The sequence below is a fragment of the Falco cherrug genome, chromosome 15 (assembly GCF_023634085.1).
Source record: "Falco cherrug isolate bFalChe1 chromosome 15, bFalChe1.pri, whole genome shotgun sequence".
Taxonomy (NCBI): Eukaryota; Metazoa; Chordata; class Aves; order Falconiformes; family Falconidae; genus Falco; species Falco cherrug.
In genome coordinates, this window is record NC_073711.1 from 20,526,176 (window position 1) to 20,548,877 (window position 22,702).

Consider the following 22,702-nt stretch of genomic DNA (forward strand, 5'->3'; position numbering starts at 1 on the left):
AGCTCTGTGAACTACTTGCTGGGCAAAACTATGCCCCTGCAGTTGGTAATTGTAAAGACTGCAATGAAAATTATTTAATCTGTTTTATCTTCTTTCCCTTTACCACCTACTAGTATTTGCTTTTATAAATTTGACAGGCTAGCTGGTAAAAATGCTACACTATATATACATTCTCCACAAAGCAGTGGAGCAGGTAATATAGGTCACAAAGGTTTGCTGAAAAATTCTGGATCAATCTTTTTCTATTATTCATTAAAATAAGTATATTCTATGTCATTTGAACTTACCAATGATTTCAAGCAATACCTGTTGCTGTAAACTTAAGAGAAGCCAGCTTTTTCGTAAGAACAGTGATATATAAATCATTCAGAAATCATCATATTCCCTTCCTTGCAGTCTCCCCAACTGTAAGCTTATCCTTATCTTTTTTTAGTTCCAGAAATAAATTCTAGATTTCATATTATTCATTCACTGTGAATAATAGAAAGGTTTATTGTGCAGTAATGACCCATAGATACCAAGTCATGGCAGAACTCTGTAAAACTTATAATTACAACATTAACATTAGCGAAGTTGTATTTATTTCCTTACCACAATGGTTTTTTCAGTGTGGGTAGTTCTCTGATCTGATTTTCAGAGGTGCTCGGTACCTATGGGCTTAACTTAAGTCGTAATTTTAAAAAAAGCCAAACTGAAAATAGTTATTGTATCACAAACATATCTCTCGACCATTAAATTGGATAAAGACTAGATAATTTTCACTGTTGCTTATATTTTGAAATGTTCTAAAATTAAAATTAACTCTGGAAGACCAGTGTAAGTTAGGTGAACACTAATACATATCACTGTCATAAAATTATGGCAATAGGCAACTCTGTCTTTGAAAAATATCTACTACAAATATTGCCACGTGTTATCAAATGTTTCAAAAATTATCTCAACTGTAGTTTTGTCAATGAAAACTCATTTGTATGCAATGCAAGCATTTACAAAGAAAGAGCACCTCTTACCTAGGCCATGTCTGTGTGTTGACATAGGAGGCATTATAGTCCAAACTTTGGTGATAGGGTTGAAACATTCAACTATGTTAGAAGTTTTCAGACCATCTCTTCCTCCCACAATATAGAGCTTGTTGTCAATTACTGCAACTCCAAACTGTAATCGTCTACCATTCATAGTACCAATTTGTATCCAACTATTAGTCCTAAGGTCATATTTTTCAATTGTTGTGGTACCTGTAACAACATAATTATGATGAGATGGCCATGAACTGATCAGTACACAGCAGTCGGTAGCTGGTACAACCCAAAACATTATTAAATTGTAAAATTTTGAAATACTGTCTGTGGAGTTTTAACTGTGGCTCCTTGGTAACTTCAACTATGAAACGTGAACCTAGTAGAGAAAGCTTGCATTAACATTAATTGCATGCATATATAATTGTCAAATCTATGAGAATTAACTGGGGGCAAGAAGATGCAGAACTGAATGCCCTCAAAATTTCAATACTGAAAATTTTAGAGATGAATTAAACCTGTTATTTAAATACCATGAGGGTAGGGGGTTTATGGTTTGAGTTTTGGGGTCTTTTTTAATATCCTTATGAATATGGTACCTCACAACGACGTACACTTTAACCATGTTTGTGCTTAAATCATTAGTGATGATCAAAACCAGAAAATGGGTCCAGGTGTCTGTCTTAGGATTTGGGCATGCCTCTTCATGAATAGTTTGGATGTTTTCCTTGTTATGATGAAGACAGGTAGAAGCCTTAGTTGTGTGTGAGTACACATTTGGTTCCCACAGGTAGCTTCCCTGAGCTTCATCTTTGCAGCAGCCTTGCAGTAACTGCTTGTCTGCTGTAATATATAAGCTGTATTTTCAGTTTTTTCAGGTCACTGAAATTCTAGCCATGCTTTTGCTGCAAGTAATCATAAGGCCCTAGATCTGTGCCATTCAAAACTGACACCTTGCCATGCGCTGGCCCCATCGGTCACTCGTCAGCGGTGATTTCTCCGGTGAGAGCTGATTTAGCACAGTGGGGGGATGGCTGAGTAACGGCCAAGGTAGAAGAGGCAATTGCCAGCTGCAGGTACAGAGCACCCTGGAGGTCAGCCTCACTCAGCTGAAGGCAACCAGCTGAGAAAAGGAGCCGAGTTCCTGCCTGTTCCTCCACTGGGATTTGAGAGGAGAGAAGCAGTATTTTGAGAATTACAATAGGCAGTTAGTGGCTAAAGAATGATTTACAGCAGCAAAACCACCATGCGATAAAGCAGAAAAGAAAGGTAGCATCTGGTTTAGAAATCTGTTAGAGATCATGTGGTAGACTTAATGCATTTAGTGAAATATCCTTATATCTTTTCTCTCCTCTAACATGTTTTTCCGGATGCAGAGACTGGGAAAGAAACCAGCAGATCCATCTTCAATAAAAGAAAAAAATTCTTTTTCCCTTCTCCTGTCTTCTTTTATTCTGAGAAACTGCATTTCTTTGACTGTTCTTCCCCTTTTTTTTTTTTAGTCTGTTTGCTCTTCTTTGCTTTGATTCCTTCTCATTTATTCTATGCTAATACGCGACTGCCCCAAAGTTCTCAGCTTCAAAAGAAGTATCTCGCACACTAACTGAAAAACAGGGAAAATACATTAAGGTATACAGCGTGTTCATATATACCCTGTAGGCTGCAATTTTTACAGAGGCTGGAAGGTAGGTTTTTAAAGTTAATGTGGCTTGGGCACATTCACATTTTTCGAAATACCAGCCCAAAAGTAGCTCTTTGATCTTCTTTTGATCACTTGAAGTTGAGATTTGACTTCGTATACCACCTGAGATAAGCACAAAGCCAAACCTGGTGTTCCCTGCCAGTTTTCTTTATCACAGAAAGTGCATTATTGCCAGAGGTGTAAGTTACTCCCTTCTCAGAGCTGTTCTTCCAGTGCATCCCAGGCTCTTAGGTGGTGTTTCCTTTATTTTACAATCCAGCGCAGGCTCAAAGTATGAGTCAGAGCTGTAGAGGACAGCAGGGAGGAGAGGAAGTGCTGTTCTTCTTAACCATCAAAAGGCGAAAGTTCAAACAATTGGCTTCATTCCAAGGTGATCAGTAAAGGGGGCACCAATGGGAAGAGCAGCTGTTGACTGAAACAGCCCTTTGTGCGTAACCTTTACTGAGAAAAACCCATCAGAAAATCTTATTCTTAGTTCAGTCGAAGTTAGCTTAATGATTACCTTGAATTCTTGGTTGTTTTATATAATTCATAGTATTGCTAATTAAACTCTGCTAATTGATACAGTTTAACTTTATTTTGCTAAATTGTCCTAGGAATGCATGTTCTCATGTTGTGATGGCGATGAATGTGTATTTTGCACTTGATTTGATTGCATAGAGATAGTAAAGGTAGCATTGCACGAGCTCTCATATAGGAAAAAACAGTCATCAGCAACTTTTTGCAAACCATGTAATGGATTAGCTTCTTTGTGATTCTATTAAAAGTGAAGTCACACAGCTAAAAGTAATACTGTTCAGCAAGTCGCTAGACTTTAAACTAATTATAATTCTTTGGCTCCAAGCTGTGGGTTTGAAGTTAACATTCCTGTAGAAAATGATTCAATATACTGCCTACTAAATATAATACTGTAATGTGTAAAGCTGTAAGCTGATTGCAGTTGTGAAAATCAAATAATAAAAACTGGAATACATTTAAAACATTTAACTTTCAGCCACAAATCTGAGAAATCCCTGTGTATGAACTCCTGAAAAAAAAGCTGCACGTACTGTAGCACTTGTGAAAAAGTACAAATCTTCCCATCTGAAATTTTACAGTAAGGATTGATAAGCTTTAGCTAAGAACTCTCTATAGTTCAGTAATGCCTTTTGGTTTTATTTTCCTCCTCTTTAAAAATTTTTCCAGCCTTCTAACTTTGTCAAAAAAGAGCACAGGGTTCTAAAACAGCATTAAAAGAATCGTCAAACTGCATGCACAACTACCGACAAAACTTTTTTTAAAATCACCATCTGAATCAAACTTCTTCAGTCTGCACTTCAAGATACATGCATATCATTTACAAACATATGCTTCTTGTAAGAAGAAAGAACATCTAACACATGGGATTGTGTTCTGTGGGGCTTTCCCCCCCACCTTTTTCACCCTGAATCACTGTTTTCCTAACAGAAAACTTTAAATAATTTTCAGATATTCTCTCAGTGTATGTGATACAATTGATTAATACAATTAAATTAATTTCTGAACTTACCTTTAGTGGCATCCATACCTCCTACAGCATAAAGTGCACCCACTGTAGATTTTCTGGGCTTAGTTCGAGGACTCTGCATCATGGACCGTCTTTCTGGTAGAAGATGGTACTTCATAGCCTCCATAAGAAGTTTCTGACACTCCAGGTCGTCTGCAAACATTGGACTATTTTCTAGGTCGGCTAGTAACTAAGAAACAAAAAGTGAGAATCTTTTTTATATAGAAATAATTAAAATTCTATGTACTTTAGTAATTAAAGTATTTGTAGCTACAAATACTCATTTTCAGTTCACCGCTCACTCAAGCTTTGCTGGAAACTCTGCCTTAATGCAAGCAAAACAATATAAAGGTAGGCAAAAAAGTCTTTAAGTATGATGTCTTTGCTTTATTTTTTCAAAAACTTTCTTTTAACCTTCAGAAAAGGTTAAAATTGCAAATGTAGTACTGCACCTTCTGAATGCATATTATTTTGATACCTAATCCAAAGTTGAATATTTGCAGCTTCAGTCATGGAGTTCCATAAAGTAGCTGTAGTGTCCTGACAGTCGTGATTTTCCCATAAGCTTTTCTGATAAGATATATAGATTCTTCTATGACACAGATACAATAGTGTCAGCTTACTGTAAAACAGTTACGCCCATCTCTGATGCTTATTCGATGAAGTGCCTCAGTCTTAAAGGACAAGTAATGTCACCGCTCAGAATAGTCAGCAATAGTCTAGACCTTTTAATTTTTGTCTATACTTTATGGCAATAAAGAAATAAGTATTGTGCTTTATCTGTCCTGCAGTTTGATAAATCTAAACGTCTTTGCACGGTATCTTAAGCTGCTGTGTTATTAGAGGAAAACTACTACTGTTGCCGACCCACACAGGAGCACTGTACTTTTGTAATACCATTAGACTGGTATTTTTGTACAGGTAATTCTGAGTCTAGTAATTACACAGGCATTGTGGGTTGTTGGGGTTTTTTTTCATCTGTTGACAAATAATAAGCATATCTACTGTACAGATTAAAAAAAAAAAAAAGGCAAAAAATGCACCAAAAAACCCCAGCCAAAACCAGAACCTTTCCACAGAATTGTTTTCTCTGTCTAAGCAATGCCTGAGGTGGAGGCAAGCCTTTCAGCTGGTAGTTAAGCTCCCTCTTCGCCCTTCACATCCATACCTGAGGTGGAAGCAGAGGCAGTCTAATATAAGAAAGAAGCATTCCTAGGTCTCGTTGCCGATTTTGCAAATCATGCCTCACCCACATCATTAACGCCTGGAATATGGCTTCTTCATCTGGAACATTGATGTCATCGCTAGACAAGAGCTTTGCAATTTCATTGGCAGGGAGTAAAAGAAATTCCTGGTTTTTAATTACTTCTGTGAAGTGTTCCTAAGAAGAAAATAAAATAAAATATATATATATTTATCAATGCACTGGTCATTTTCACACCTTGAAATAACATTTTCTTAGATCATGTAGGCTTTGCATAAATTTCATTCCTGTTCTGTTCTACAATATAGGGAAATGCAAAATATATTTTAATTATCAATGAATCTCCTTCTACCATTTAAGGCACATTTTGGCTGCTTTTTGCTGTCTTACTCTTGCAGATCTGAAGAATAATGCTCATCTTCACACCACCGTGCCTACAGACATGTTTGTCAGGCTTCTTGTCGGTATGTCCTGTCTTAGGGATTTCTCACTGACAGTTTTGTCCATCATTGTGATCTTAACACTGCAGCTTAATAGAAACACAGTTTGAAGATATGAATGTTAAGAATGCCAAGCAGGCATTCAGTAATCTGTGTAAGTTCTGTTACAATCAGATTCAAAAGTTTTAAGCAAATTACATTGAAACCTTCTGATCCTTTTACAATGAGCTGTGCCGGGTGTTGGCTATATGTCTCCACTCTTAGTAGCAGGTAATAGAGCGAGGGAAATGAAACACACTTTTCTAAAAGTACTTGTCAAGCAGTAGAAAATTGGATGAGTCCCAATAAAGGGGTCTCAGTCTCTAAGCTATTGCTATGATAAAACTCACCAGCTCCAGAAATGTCCACGAAAATTAAATCCCTAGAATCTTTCAAAGAACTATTTTTCATAAAAATAATACATTGTACAGTCAAGTTATAACAATACTAGAATTTATATTAAAATATATTAAGTATGCTTGCTTGTGCTAAATCCAAAGGAAAAAAGAAATGTTAGGAGAGATGGGGGGGTTATGTTACTTGCAAAGAGATGCGTGTAGGAATTAATGTTTGCATTTGAAATACTCATTTCCTTTTATTTATCTGGAAGTAATACATCTTATTTGGGAACAAGATTGAAATAAGGCAGGTGAAGAAATTTTATTAACTGATATTTATATTATTTGTTTTCAGTAGTGTCTTAGATTTCTGTAGGTCCTTTCAAGAGTGCCAAGGATGTAAATATAGAAGTATCAGTGATTAAAGGAGATGTTAACTTTGCTTTGTTACGCATATCCTGCTTTAATATTTTGTGGCATTCAGAGAATAGGGACAGGAAGGCCAGTCCACATTTAGTTACAAATATAGCACAAAATGTTTATCAGAATGAGCTCTATCTGCACAGCAAGACACCAGGCAGGAAACTGTTAATACTTTGCATCAATGGCCAAAGTAATTGAAGGGAAAGGTCTCCATTGTGCTTGTTTTTATTGAATGGATGTGGTGTTTATAGCTGATTGTCTTCTAAAAATATTTTTATACTACTAGTTCATGTGCATGGTCTCTACATTTACAGTACAGATTTATAGTCTTTCCCCTAATGTACACATTTACAAGTGGTTGAGGTTGGCATGCAAGAAAACTGAATGGAGTTTTTATCCTCTTCTACAACACTTGTGTGTGTGTGCATTGTTATAATCTTTTATTCTCCAAAGTTTTTTAATGTTACTTCAAGGGTTTAAAAAAAATTCTTTAAGATTTTTTAAGAGGTGCAGATTTCCTCTTCTGTCTCTAAATTGTCAGCAGCTGCAAACTTGGTGGGTGGGTTTATGACATGCAAGGTCCCCTTGCATTCTGGATCTGTGTTGCACGCAAGATACAGGAGGTGGTTCTATAGAGGTGGAAACGCTGCCGGCTGTTTCAGGAAGAAATAGTGTAAAATCTATATGCACAGTACTGCTGGGTCTCATAGATTCACCTTACTTCACATTAGACAGCTTTTGTAAAGGCCCAACTGTCATTTCTGTAACACACTGTTCTAAAAAATAGTAAAGGTCTAACTCCTGGGGAAAACTGGAGGTTTTCCTGGTTAAAATACCTAAACAAAAAAAGCTCTCTTCTCACCTGACATCATAAAATCATATATCTCACCATACGATTTTATTTCAGTTTTGCGGAAGTTTGGACCATAAATTTTAAAGCTGATGCCCCTGTGCTGGGGCTGGTGGGAGAAATGAGGCAGGAGCAAAGGGGGGAGGTTCCTGGTTTTGGCTGAGTATAAAAAGCTGTGGAGCAGGAAGGACAGCACTATCATACAGAGGCTGAGCGACCTTCTACCTTAAATGCCCTTTTCCAAACTTGAAAATATAAAAAGACTCTAGATCGCTGCTAAGCGAACCATTCATTGGTACGACAGGAAGGAGCACCACCAGTGCGTTCAATCTGCACATGCCACTATCATTTATTTCAGCATGTGGAAGTGTGCAGTCTCTTGCTGGAATGCTTTCAGCATTATGAAGCCTCTAAACTCGTTTCGACATACTACACTAATATTTCAAGCATAAAGCTGCCATGTGTCTCCTAACAAGTAGTTCTTTTTATATCTGTTTAGCTGTAGCAGTTGCTATTCTTTTTGAGTTTAAAGTTGCTATAGCACATCTTGTTGCCCTGAATATTTATCCCTTGATTTAGTTTCACAGCAAGCTATCTTGCCTCTCTGTTTCCCACACTCTGAATATTCATTTCTTGCTTTGAGCCAGAGGAGGATTATGCTTCTGTCAGGGATGTGCTTCTTTTCAGCATTCCAAACCTTTCCCATAAATTCTTTGTTTGGGGTCCTTTTATGTGTGTCTCACCTTAAAATCAGCTTTAGAATTTTCTTTGTGTTGAATCAAAAGCCTAAGAATGGGCGATTGGTGTTTGCATCTTGACATTAGCCATGTTAAGGCCCTATTACATTTTCTGGAAGAAATACATACCCACCATACTGCAAATTTAAGTTCAGTAAGTATGTCCTTCTAAAAGGCAAAACTCAGAAGGGGGAAAAACAGAACTGATTTATTTATTTATTTTCCCCCAAGAGTGCTTTTCTCTCCTTCCAATGCTTCTGTAACAGTCACAGTTCTTAAATTTCCCTTTGGAGACAGAGCTGGGCAGAGATGTCTCTGCATCAGGGACTCGACAGAATTGACCCCGCCAGCACGGGAAGAGCAGCACCACCACAGCAGCCCCGAGTCCCAAAGGCCGTGTGTTTTCCAGGAGAGTGTTCACACTTGCTGTTAGCATTGTCACTGTAAGGCAGTTAGATTGTTCCTCTTACCATAGTGTACATGTGTGCCACCTTCAGGAGCTCCGTGCAGCCCTGAGCATCTCCGAAAGAGCGAATCCCCAGGCAGTTGGATGGGTGGAGCTGCTTCATGAGAAAGTTGCAGCATACCTCAATAACCTGCGAGAGCTGGAGAAGACAAGCTGCAGCTAGCAAACTTTCTATAGTGTCTTCCTTTAACTCTAGAATACCTGTGCAGTTTGCATATAGCGGGGGGGAAAAAAAAAAAGTTTAGGTTTCAGTCATTTTCTTTATATTATTACTTTAAAGCTTCCCACTCCTCAGTTTTTCTCCTCCTCTGTAAAATTTTGAAAAGAAGTGTTCTGTAATGCACAAATTCATTTTCCTTTCTTGCTGAAGGACTCTTTAAACATATATTTTAACAAACTTAAAGGATTTGGTGGATTTTGAATGCAGTGCTTGCGACATTTTTATTGGAGTTCTAATAGTATTAGGTCTGATTTTGCATGAAAAAAAGTAAAATAAAACAAGTGTGATCGGAGAAAAGCCTGTCCTAAAATTCATATATCAATTAATAAAAATATATATCGTAAGTTTATATTACCCACAAGAACTTCAGTATCAAAAGAGAGGAAATGCCAGCAGTGTGTGCAGGAAACCCGATTTCTTCCATTACCGAGTGTTCATAGATAGACTGAAAGGTGTTAATTTAATAAGATCTTCCATTCTTGTCATCTCGCCAGTGGATGGCTCAATTCCCTAGCTGATATGCAGCACTAAGATCCTATTCTGAAAAAGGAACTGTGGGGGTTTTTTATGGCTGCATTTTCCATTTATCATTACAACCACCAGCCGCCTCAGAAACATTAATTTCTTTTCCAGCCTCTTCTGTGAAAGGGTGATACACACCGTCTCCATTTAACACATGGAGAAGGGCGGTATTGAGAGATTACAGTCAAAATTATCATCGGAGTAGAACTGTAGAGGTTTCTTGTCCAAAGTTCACTTCTGATTTATTGCAGCAGAATATGTAAACAATTCTGAAAATTATAGCTCTTATCTCTGAAAGTCACATTTATATTTCATTACCTAGGAAAAAAAGTAGCACTTAGTTTAGAGGCTTAGTTATTATCACATGAAAACCTGTGACAGAGGCAGTGGGAAAATTCTGTTTTCTATAGCAGTCTCCAGCAATCTTACCGTAGCACAATCCCATCTCTTCCTGATGTGCCTTGCTTTGTATCTTAAATAATACTTTCCAGCTTCTGCAAAAAATGTGGAAGGGCTGGCAGGGTGCAGAATAGGGCAATGTTTGGGTTTGGTTCTTACTATACAACTCAGAATAGTTACTGAATGTATATAGCAAAATTGGTACATGCTCCTGCAAATACAGATTGCAATATAATGGCTCAAAGCAAAGAGGGAATCCTGATTTCACAAGCAAACTTATACTATTTCATAGTTTGGCGTTTGCTTTAGTACTGCTGTATATGTTCTTTCATATGGCTTTGCACTAAGTAAACTGAGATGAAATTTAATCAAGAGGGATGATTTTGAGATGTATGTGGATAATAAGTAGCCCACCACCCAGCTCCTTTGCACTTGTACTAATCTATTTCCTCAGGGAATATATTCTATTTCAGTGTCCCAATATCACTGCATTGTAGATGTTCTGCAGCATTCCCTCTCACCCCCTGTATTTATCTCCTTATTTGTACCTCCAAACAGGTTTTATTTTGTGTATAGAAACTTATGCTTCCAATTTGGGTTGCAGATTACTTAGCCTTCTTGAGAATTCTCTATGTGACAGTCCAGATATAAGAAGTCCCTGACCTAGCATGTCAAGAAGTCTCCTATTTTTAAAATTTATGCTAATGCTAATATGGCAAATATAATAGGGTCTTTGCTTTACTTTAATCTTTTTAAAAAACCCCAGTCTTTTAATGCCTTTTAAAGTACTATAAGAACAGCAATAAAGGCCTCTGATACATCTTCCATCCTCCCCGTGTCAGCATCATTCAAAGGCAAACAAGCAATGTCCTGGGTGGGACAGCAGATGACAAGGATCTAGTGAATGTTCTTGCTAAGAGCAGTTAGCTGAGGGGATGGATTATTTACCAATAAATGTTCATAAATTCAGAAAGCTGGTTTTCTGGTCAGTTAAGTGTTGTTACTTCCTGGGAGAGTAATCTTCTCCTTTGGAGATTTGGACCTTTTTGGTCCATTTGGCTTGGTAGGGGAGAAAGTGTTTCGCAGGCTTGTCAGATGCCTGAACGTGCAGACTTCTGCAATGTGCATAACTTTGAATGTTTCTAATTGTAATAGAGACTAATACCCTGGTCACGTTCTACAGCATTTTCCCCTGCTCACTAGAGTGCAGATGAAAGGGATTTCACAGTGCTCTGACTTGGTCTTTTTGGCTCTTTGGTTCAACCATTCCAGATTCAGCCATACAGGGGTAAATATTGAAAACAGGAGAAAACAGACTGGGAAAAAGCTACATATTCTGGTATTAAGGTAAAATATTTAATTTCATTAAGATAAAATCTAATTGTTCAAGAGAACATTAGTACACCTTTTTCAGAATGTGGTGGCACTTTCTCATAGTAAAAGTTGTTCTGCTTGTGGGTGTGATCATATTCCTGTTTTCCTGTGATTATTCCTACTCAAGAGCCTTGAGTGAGCCAAGTTAGTGCCACCCTGGCAGACCATTGCTGTAGCTGCCCGTGGCAGGAAGGTTCATCGGATACTCTTGGGTGTCACTGCATAAGGTGGGCAACAGGCATAATATGTTCTCTTTTTAAAATTCCTGAAATAATTTGTATCTAGAGACAGGTGTCCAGTATTAATGTATATGTTAACTTTTCTGCATATCTTCTAGAATAAATTATATAAAACAATTATATTTTTTCATCCTCTCTAGAGAAAGGTTTACGTTACATATGCATGATTTATGCAGGTATTCATGTATTAGCATGAAAAGGAAGAAGTGACACTTATGTATGCATTGAATAAACTTTATCTGCCCTTACAACAACGCTGTGGGTAATGGAGGAAGAATTACCTGTGTAGGCATAGCGCACCAAAGCCTTCAGCGCATCAGGGTCTACTCCCTCCATCTTGATCTCCTCTTGCTTTGCTTCACGTACATCATTAGTAAACATTGCAGCAAAATAATCAGACACTGCACTGAGAACCAACCTTAAAATAAAAAGTATTTTAGGAGGACTGCAAATTACTTCATATCTCAATAGCAAGCATCAAATTCAGTATTATTATATCATAAATTCTGTGTGCAATGGAAACATTATCTTTAGCATAGGACTCAAATCTTACAGCAGTAGTGTGCAATAAAGTTAAAAGGGTAATTAGTAATCTAATTTTCTCCCATAGTGCTTGTTTGGGCAGATTTTCTTCACTGATCTCACAATAGTTTGACAGCAGCAAGAAGGGAAGACGGACATTATTAAAGGTTCAGGTTTGAATTTCATTCTATTTGAAATAATGAATATGAAACAGTGTTCACATAATTTTATTCTGTTGTTGGTTGATGTCCTAATTATAGTAACCATTCATTCATAAATAAACAGGATAGGCATAACTTGGCCTAGCATTTGGAAATTTCAGGCTTTGAAGCCATGTAAACAATATTGGGCAATGTACCTGTGAGCTGGGATCTTTTGGTCTCCAACAATAAGAAGAACATCACACAGCTGCTTCTGTTGCAGATAATTTTCCATTTTGCGGAAAGTTTGCTCTGCGTGGTTTGTAGACTGGAAATACTCATCGGAGGAGCCATTGGTGTTCATGCCAAGCAGCGAGCTGCTGGTCGTTGACAGCCTGCAAGGGAAACAGGCAGCACACTGAGTGTGGCATTATAAATGCAGGTTACATTCTTCATACAATTTTTCATTAAATGGCAGTACAGAAATATCTAAAATTAACAAGCGCTCATAATCTTGTCTTACTCTGACACCATCTTCCATATTTTCCGTTTGGTATCTGCAGGTTTTCATTTTTAAGGCTGACATCAATGGCAGTTTACTGCAGTTACCTGTAGTTGGTGGTGCTACTGAGTTTTCTGCTTCCTATCAGTTTTGTGTTAAAGATGCACTGTTTGCACAGTGTCGGTGCAATGAATGCAGCCTCTTGATCATTCACCGATAAAAAACATAAAAAAACCCCCTCTTTTCCTGGGATACTAATATCTAAAATATCTTGTGGTATGAAATTTTGGATAATACATGTCTTTAGGTCTTATTTCTGTTTCTCTTCATACTTTGTACATTAAATTACATTACTAAATAGGAATTAATCAGAAGACAACTTGACAAGGACCATATAATTCTAGACAAATTACCAAACTAGAAGGTGATGAAATCAGTACATTATATAGCCTTTAGGATCTGAATGCAAATAATAAAGACAAACTAATTTCTCTGCCTTTTCATGGAAATGTACATTATAAATATATTCCTCCCACTCCAAAATTCTGTTAGCTGTCCCACTTACAAACACCCATGCTGTTTTTTTAAGACATCATTTCTTACTGCCTTTTGATATAGATTATTTTGCAGATCAAAACACCTTTTTGATATTTTCTTAGAAAATTATTTGGGTTTATATTCATATGGTTTTTAGTAAAATAGTAATGTATTTGTTGATATACATGAGTATGATGTCTTGAAAATGCTTCAATCTTCAGCATTATTTTAGTGAAAGGTTTTTTTATAAAAATGTTTCCTCAGTTTAATATCAGGTATCACTAAAAGGTAAAGCATCTTAAATTTCCAAGCCCAGCTAGGAAATAATGGCAGCTACTTGACTTAATCTACTGGTTGTCTTTGATATAGTTAATGCATATTCATAAATGACTAGGAGAGATAAAATCTCATTGAAATTAACATATTACATTTAGCAGAATGTGGGATTACATTCACAACTGAACATCAGTTCAGAAAATATAGAAATAAAAATGGGTAAATCAGGTTGAATGAGCAATATTATCAGAAAAAAGTGATAAATTAGATCTTACATTTTCAAAGATCATACCTCATTAAACAGTTAATCAGAATTCAAGGGAAACAAGTAGAAATCAAATTATAACATAATGTTGAATTGGGACACAGTAGTGTTTTCTGTGTTCTGCAATACGGTACGTCAGCACTTTTCAGAATGGCACAGAACAAAATCATGGTGGGTATAGCTAGCATGTGCCGGGGCTTTTCCAGACATATCTCTTTTTTCTGTCTGAAAATCTATCAAGACGAAGTTTTCTGTATTTCTGTGCTTCATGTATAGACATCCTACAGCCCGTTTGGAATATGGCATCTTTGGGGCACTGGTATGTCAGGAACCTTTAGATCCCCAGTGTATTTGATGCCTTTCCCATGCTCCAGAGTTCCATGTACTCCTTCAGGCCTGGCCCCACCAGGCTCACAGGGTATGGACAATCACTCACAGTCTGAAGAGACACGTTATTTCTGGTATAGGTGTGGTACAGCAGCCCGGAGGTGTATGTATATGTCTCCGGAGAAACAGCAGACCTGGTGCCTCTGAAATCCCCAGGCGCGCTGCGCGTGAGCATAGTGCACACATACTGGTGCACACATGTTTCTGTCTGGGCAAATTGCAAACACATTAAGACATACCAAATCAGTGCAATAAAGTCTTTAGCTTTCTTCTGAAGCTCTTTGTTACAATTTCAAATGCATATTCTTTTCTTTTTTAAAAAAAGAAAAAGGGGCAAATCAAGTTCACCTATAATGTGTATCCTTTGTAGTTTACAGCTTACAAAACTTAATTTGTCTCAGTGAGTTTAATGACTATACTTTTTCATTTGTTTTCCTTCAATGCTTCATTGAAAATGAAGAAACTGCAAAATTGGATTATATGCTCATTAGTTTTGCATCAGCTACTTGATGCCAAATTCATACTCTTTAACGTTCAAGTTTTGCTATTTACCTCTTAAGCTTTCTTTAATGTTTTCCAGTAAAGTATTTTTTCAAAAATATCTTTTTTCAGATTCATTATATCCACTCCAAGTATTGTACTGGAGTATGCATTACATTGCACTTATCTTTGAAGCTTGCAGAAATCATCTAAAATAATACTCAACCATCCCTATTGCAAACACACAGAACTAGTTTCTTGAAATAAATAATTTTCCATAGGGTATTTATGCGTAGAGCAATCATTTTTAAGCTGCAAATATTTACAAAGGGACTTAAAGTCTAATAATTTCCTTCAGTCCTTGGTAATTTTTTCACATTTTCTAGAATGACCTTTAACTGCAGCAGAAATACCACTAACATAATTAAATCTTTCAAAGACAAAGGTCTTTAGAGACTGAAAAATACTGGAAGCAAAAAATAAGTGCTCCATTAAATTTGTTGATATTATAATTGTTGGTTTATCTTCAGCAGCTGATTCAACATGGTAGCTATAGTATATTATGGAAGGGAAAATTAAATTTAAAGAAAAATATTTATGTGTTTTCCTTACTGTACAACTGTCGCTGCAGAGAACTGAAATACTGACCTTCAGAATATAGTACTGGGGATTAGTGAACTAAAGACAGAAATTTAAGTATCTTAAAGAAAGAAGTCAAGAAAAATATCCTTGAGTCTGATGCCTTTTTGTTGAATTATAGTAGGGGATGCTATGTACTGTGGTGCAAAGATGGGCATGCTAGCTGCAAATGTGCTAGTGTGGCTCTGTCTACCTGTCATATCATATTCTATGTGGGGTGGGTTAATGTGTTGAGAACAACACATTAAGAAAACTCAAGGTTCACGTGAACCTACCCAGAGAGGAAGCATGTAGAAGACAGAGAAATACTTCTTTTCTATATGTGTACAGGTTTGAACAAGCAAAATCTGAATATTGAGAAAAAAAAAAAAAGTTTCCAGAGGTGCATTAGCCTTGTGGTGACTAAGGAATTATATTCCCACTCAGTCAGGAGGTAAAATTATCAATGAAGAATTATAATCCCAATTGCTTAATGTCATCTTTGCTTTAGTGCTCGCTAGGATGCTGAGTTGTCTTAACAACTTTAGCATCAGTAATAATGGTTTAATAACATGGCTTAACCTAGAGAGGGCAGAGATAAATCTATATTTAAATGATTCCAAAGTAGCTGAGTTCTATGAATTTCATTTTAGGTAGAAAGCCAGGAGAAATAATTTCAGCGTTCTCCTGTAAGGACAGTGAAAATATGGTACCTTTTTTTAAAAGAAGAAACATGAAATTTTGAAAAAGGAAATATAAACTGAAAAGTTGAAGAAGTAATCAGAAAGCATTAAGCATCTAGACAATAACAAGGAGATAAATATCAGCCAGCACGGCTGTTCAGAACAAATCATGTCATAACAATTTTTATTTTTTTTTTAACAAGGTAACAAAGCTTACTGGGAGAAAAACATTAGTTGTCAGAAGTCATCTTGACTTTTGGATGACTTCTGACACTATTTCACATGACATTTTCAAAATCAAGCTAGGTTGGCATGTTTTAAGTGTAATAAGTATAAAAGATATGAATAACTTGAATAGCTACGCTTGAAATTTATCAGAGATTCACCTTCAAAGGCACACGACATTTGGAATATTCCAGGCAAATTCTGCTTCTGATGCAGCTCCATATTTTTATTACAGACAAGCATATGATAAAAACAGGGCTTAAATATTACATCTATATATGATAGCAAGTCACAAACTTTTGGGGAACAGGATTTAAATTCAGAGACCCATCTCTGTCCTTGTCTTTATTGAACTTCAGGCAAAGACCTGTTAACACATGCGTGTGAGTTGTTACTCGAATGAAGCCAGCTAAGAAATGACGGTTGAGGTAACTGCTAGATTATACTGGACACCAAATAAGCTGTGACTCAAATATGGTGCTGTGGAGGTCAGATTTCATCTTTTCTTTGGTCAGGAGAATTGATGTGATGAGTTTTCTGATTCATTCCAGCCCTACAATTCTTTATGTTTGTTAATTATGTTAAGATTTTTTTGTCTTCATAAAGTACTCTTCATTAATCAGCACAGCACTCTTCATTAACCAGTATATAAAGGATATATCCATTGTCCTTATTATTTAATTAGAACATGACAAAACATAAATGTCATTTATTTACCATGAATGTCCTTTTTAAAATTCAGTATGTGCTTGAAGTGCCTTATTACATGTGCCCATGGCCAAAAAACAGAAAGTAAACCTGATAGTAAGGAAGTTTAGGAGCAGAATGCTGCATGAAAACCAGGTGATAAAATGCAGTATTTTAATTTGATTGTTCTTGATAAACTATTGTTTATATTTTTATGGTGACCACTTCTCTTTTGGTACCTGTTTACCTACTATAATATTTGTAAAATTCAGTTTAATCAAGTAACAATTCAGTTATCTGTGTCTTTTACACCTTTTGATTTTGGATCACCTTACCTCTGCACTGTACATCGCTCCAGCCATCAGTAGCAAACTGGACACCAGTTAGAGACATTTGACATACTAAGGACTTTATCATAGCTGAGGGCACCGATGTGACTTCAGCTCTGTGGTGCGCTGTATGTGCTTCAGCGGTGACAAGGTATCAGACAAAACTGCAACTTCATCAATTCAGTTTGTTTGTGCAGCAATATTTACAATGCAACTCACCTATATTTTTTTTCCCCTCTCATTTGTTTCTGCTTATTCAAGAAAAATGCAGACAGCCCCCACACAGGCAGACTCTTTCCTTTGAGCTCTGACCTGCTGGGCAATGTCGTGGCGTTGGACAGTGAGAGATGCTTTTTTCCTATGCAAAATCATAGGACCACAGCATCTGTTAGAGATAAACCACATCAGTTGGCTGAGATATAAGAAAAATATTTCAGTTAAGAAGCTATTTCTGAACACAGATATAAAGCCGGTGCACCTGTACTAATTGCTTGCTGGTGTAATTATACCATGTCAGTAACTGCCCCAACCTCTGCCTTAAAATTTCTACTGCAGTTGTCTTCTTTGTTATTTATTCTTTGTAAATGTAACAACTAAAGATAGTATTGAATTTTTTAGGGTATGGGTAAAATCTTTGATCCAAAAGAGTATGGAAAATTGTACTATATGTTGATGACTGCTGAGGTAGTAACATTAACATGAGGTAGTGACAGAAAACAGTGGAGAAAAAGGAATAAGCAATTAAAATGTATAATTGTTTAAGTTAATGGAGAGACTGCTGACTTCTAACCTAGCTAAATTGACAATTCCTTTAGAACTTGGAGATCTTGAAACTACCTCTTTTTAATAATTTTTTATTCCTAGTGTTAACACAAACCTGCCACCTTTTTAGTTGGCAAGAGTTAAAATGAATTTTCCCGTTTGGGTTTACAAGTGTAAGTCTTCATATCACCAAACACAGGAGCTTCAGCACGGCACTCGAAGTACTGTAGCTGTTTTGAGTTTTGTTCTTCCCCTTAGACATGATAATATACAGATGAATGCCATTATGATTCATAGCAGGATGAATCTGGGTTATGATATTTTGAATTCTCCTATGAATAGAAAGCACGTATGTGGTGGGGTAATTCCACTGGAAAAGAGGTTGCAGGCAAGTGGCAGAGCCCCTGAGCGCTGTGTACAGTGCTTTATGCTTCATGTCAGCTGTGGCCACATCATGATTTCATGTCACAAAGAGGGGTAGATCCAAACAGTCTCCCCAGTAATCTGTTTTCTTTTGGAAATTGTATATTTATGGTGTTTAACAGAGGAAGTTAATTATAAAATTATTTTCCAGGCACACTGCGGTGCACATTGCTCTTATTGGCATGTGTACTCCCTCAGCTGTTGATCTTTTGTTCCTAGCAAGGCAGTTTGTTGAAAGCTTCGTGCATTCCTTTATTGACATCTTATGTCAACAGTAGAGTTTTATGCTGGCAATTTGCTTTATGCAGGTAATTAAGAAAGGAGTTATTCCTATGCACATAGAAAGCAGTTTCTGTAATTTATTACCATGTAAAAGCACAGTAAGAACTGGTCCAGATCTTCTTTGCTTGCTTTATGGTACTCAGTGAATCGCTTTTAACTGCTGAAGACAAACATTTTAAAAATTCACTATTATGTAAATGCCTATCCAAGAGTCACCATCTATGGGATTTTGTTCCTGAGTTTTGGGGCCCCGTTTTGAAAATTGCTCAGCAATGTATTGCAGACCTATTCACATATTTCAAGAGACATTAAAATTAGGAGTCAACTGGCCTCCACTTCTCTTAAGTCAGAGTGATAGGTTGGGAAAGGCCATGGAGCAAGTCTTATCAGCCTCCGTGGCTTTGCATGCAGCGCCCACTCTGTCTGGCCAGAAGGAATCGAGGCAGCAGTGCAGCTCCACGGGGAGTAAAATCCACAGCTCTGAGGGAGATGCCCAAAGTGCAGTATCCATAGGCTGAACAAAGAGGTTTCTAGAGAGCCAGTTTAAATTGTTGAATTCAATAAAGGGACAATAAAAGGGACAAACACCAGCCAATCTTTCTTCTGATATTTGGTGGTCGTTGGATTACACAGTACAACTAAGGACTTCATCACAGTGACCTGTCAGTGTCAAGATTTGTAATACAGTAGGTGTTTTCCATTTAAGTAATGATTCTTTTCCTGATCCAGACTAATGTGAATATGAAACTTTACTGTAAACATTATAATGGTATGACTTAAGAACACTTATTTCCACAGCATGTGATATTTTCTTAAATACTGGAGCTCTAGTAGTATCTAATCATTCTGGAGACCACACTGCCTGTACGTCCATGAGTACTATTTTATATAACTATTTATATAACTATACAACTATTTATATAACTATATATAACTATACAACTATTTTATTATAATAGTTATATGTCTATATTCAGTCATGAAGTGAGTGTCCCAGACAAATCATTTAAATGAATGCCATTTTAAATTACCAGTCAAAACATCATCCTCCAGGAAAATTAAGACTGTATTCATTTACGTTATGTAATAGAGAATAATAACGAAGTTAAACATTTCAGGTAAAAAGATAGGAGTATGTATGCTACCATATTAAAATTAACCTTTGTTCTGATAATGCCAAACATAGTGGGTGCTGCTTATCTCAAATATCCATGTGCCTTTTTTCTCAAATCATAAACATATTTGAGTTCATTTTTTATTCTTTGTTTGCAGGTATATAATAGCTACCATCTTACTATTCATAAATAGAAAGTTTTAAAGTAGATACTTTGAGATTACAAGTAACTATTGAAAATTAATCTAGAATTAATCAATCTAAAGTCTACCTGCCATTCGTTTATAACTACCTTTATAACTACACAATGTTAAACAGATGCCTTATCAGAATAACGAAATTAGAGAAACTGAATTACAAAAATTGAATATTGCTCTGTAACTATGGTTCATCAGTAATAAAATCAATTTTCATACACTGATAGCAATAGATGTTTTTAAACTAACTTAAAAAGTTTGATTAGGAAATACTAGGTTACATGCTGATGTAGGAAGCAGCAAATTCATAGAAAACAAAGACATTACCCATGATGTTGTTTATATCAGTGATGTTTAGGGCCTCTAGTCATTATTTAGTATACAACAAAAAGCCTATCCTTTCCTCTGAACCGACACGCTTAACCATTAACACACTGATTCAACCATTTCCTGCAGAAGAAGGAAGTATTTCCCTGCATGGTAATATTGTATGTCTGCCACAGTGAATATTGCTATATAACTTATTTTTAAACAAAACCATATTTTAATTAACATCCATTTTTTGTAAGACAAACAAGAAAATCAATACTAAGTCATTATACATTGAAATTTACCATGCAAGATGTGCCATAATGTAGACCATGAGGAATACTTCATTGTTTTTATGAACACAGGCTCCAACAGTACAAGAAGCAATCTGCAGTTGTCACAGCAACGCATGATTTCTAATCTAACATTCGTATTATATGATTATGTTGGAGGGAAACTGAAAGTCATGAAGGAGAAATGCAACAAGGCTGACTAATTCTTGCTCAACTTTCTTGTAGCTAGGGATAATATTGTTAGATATTTTAATAGCATCTTTCTAAAGAACAAAAAACGATGTGACCAGAAGGCATGACATAGCACTATCTCAAGCTGTCATGTACAAAATGAAAAGTAATGACTAAATGCTGGACATGAGCTTGTGGCATTTTTATTTAGAGGACATAGAAAACAAAATACAAGCCAATGGAAAAATTAAATCCAAGCATTACTGTTGCCAGATTAAATTAAATAAATCCATGTTTCTTCATTAAGCACCTTTCAGAAAGACTCCTGTTGGGAGAGATTGTAGGGAAGGCAACCTGCTTTATGCTGTCCCCTTTCACTGTGGTTGGCAAAGAGAGAACAAAGGGGAGCTTGGGAGGTACAAGAATAAGAAAAATGTAAATGTAAAGTGGTTCCATCTCTAGTGAACAGAATTTTGAAAAGCCAGAGTGTAACAGTCTCAATAGCAACTACCCTTGCCCCTATCATTCTGAGCCTTGCAGCTAATTGTATATGGATACTGCTGTGAGGTTTTTTGTAAGACATCTTGATTTATGAAAACACAAACCGCTACCACAGCATCTTCTTTTTTCTACTTCACGAAATGCAAAGGGACTCCATTCTTTTGTTTTCTGGGACCATTTCCTTTTTTGCATCTTTGCCTTTCTACTTTTATCTGTTTAGAATCTAACTAAGCAATAACAAGATTATGTTTCACTTAAATGGAAAAAATATGATAATCCCCACTTCAGCTGAAGTCACCACTTTACATTTCATTTCACTGTACATGACACTTCCCCAGTCATGTAAGATTCTACAAGTTTGTTCCAAAACATCTCCTCACCTGACTCAACTGATCTACTAGATACCTCATTCAAGGCAAAACATTGCTGCAATGGAAAAAAAGGTGTGATTTGTAACCTATTTAGCCAGTGTGCGCCATCATAATTACAGATTTCTTAGAAAAGAGTGAGAGAGAATGTGTATAAAGGTATGGTCAGCCTGACAGACAGGAAGCACATTTGAGAGGTAGACTGAAGTTTTCTACTCCTAAGGTTTTGTTAGCTACATAATTTCACCTGTGGTCAATTCCTCCCTTGTCTTGACTGTGTAATTATACCCTGAGAGGGTTTCCCTCTGTAATAGCCAAATATTTCTGTGTGTTCATAGGTACAGGTATCCTGATACCAAATTATTCTCAGCTAGTTGTTACCTTCTGGTTTTCTGTGTCAGAATACATGACTCAAATCTAGGTCTAGAACAATATTAAAACAACTTAGCCTGCTGTATTCATACCTGGCTCAATCGAGTGGATATTCTTTCAAGTCAGTATAATAAAACCAACATACACTGAATACCTTTCCATATATAGCGGAAGGAATCGTTAATGTTATAAATTATGTACACTATTGCGCTTTATCTCCTGTTTTATCCTTGGTCACTGACTTTCACTTTTTTAATATCTGAGAAATACCTTAGTATTCATTATTATATGATTTTTTGCTAATTTCAGGAACTAATGTCCACTGAACATCTAGCATGCTTGCTGAGAAGAGCAGAGGTTTGAGACAGCAACTTGCAATAATTGCTTGTTAAGGAAACCTCTATTCATGAGTCCATAGTGTCTTTGTAAAAGAGAAGGAGAATTGCCTTTACAACCTTAATAGGTAGGCTTTTGGGTTTACTTTTATTTGACAGTACCAAGTGTATTTAACACTATTTCTGACAACATCTTAAGAAAACCTGTACTCTTGATGCCATTGGTTACTTGGCATTTGTTCTGGCAGATAACAGTGATAACTGCTCCAACAAGCCAGGGTCTGTGTCAATGTCAGCTCACTGTAACTGAATTGGAATAAAACCATGAAATCTAAATAAAAGCAGTATATGAAACCAAAAGAAAAATAAAGAAAGGCTGAAAAGTACAAGTGGAACTGATACAAACTGCAGAAAATATTGCTTACAGTAG

The 22,702-nt window shown here is 36.4% G+C and overlaps 1 protein-coding gene across 3 annotated transcripts in view; it reads right to left on the bottom strand.

The window, feature by feature from the left end:
• The window catches only part of KLHL4 (kelch like family member 4), a 94,269-nt gene that overhangs the window by 8,893 nt on the left and 62,674 nt on the right, over positions 1–22,702 (bottom strand). For all 3 annotated transcript variants that reach the window (XM_055727511.1, XM_055727512.1, XM_005435833.3), the window contains 6 exons: positions 12,375–12,551; positions 11,776–11,912; positions 8,745–8,941; positions 5,412–5,624; positions 4,247–4,433; positions 1,011–1,235 (listed from right to left, as the gene is read on the bottom strand). In XM_055727511.1, the coding sequence (XP_055583486.1) occupies positions 1,011–1,235; positions 4,247–4,433; positions 5,412–5,624; positions 8,745–8,941; positions 11,776–11,912; positions 12,375–12,520 (1,105 nt within the window). In that variant the 5' untranslated portion in view covers positions 12,521–12,551. The remainder of the gene's footprint in view (positions 1–1,010; positions 1,236–4,246; positions 4,434–5,411; positions 5,625–8,744; positions 8,942–11,775; positions 11,913–12,374; positions 12,552–22,702) is intronic.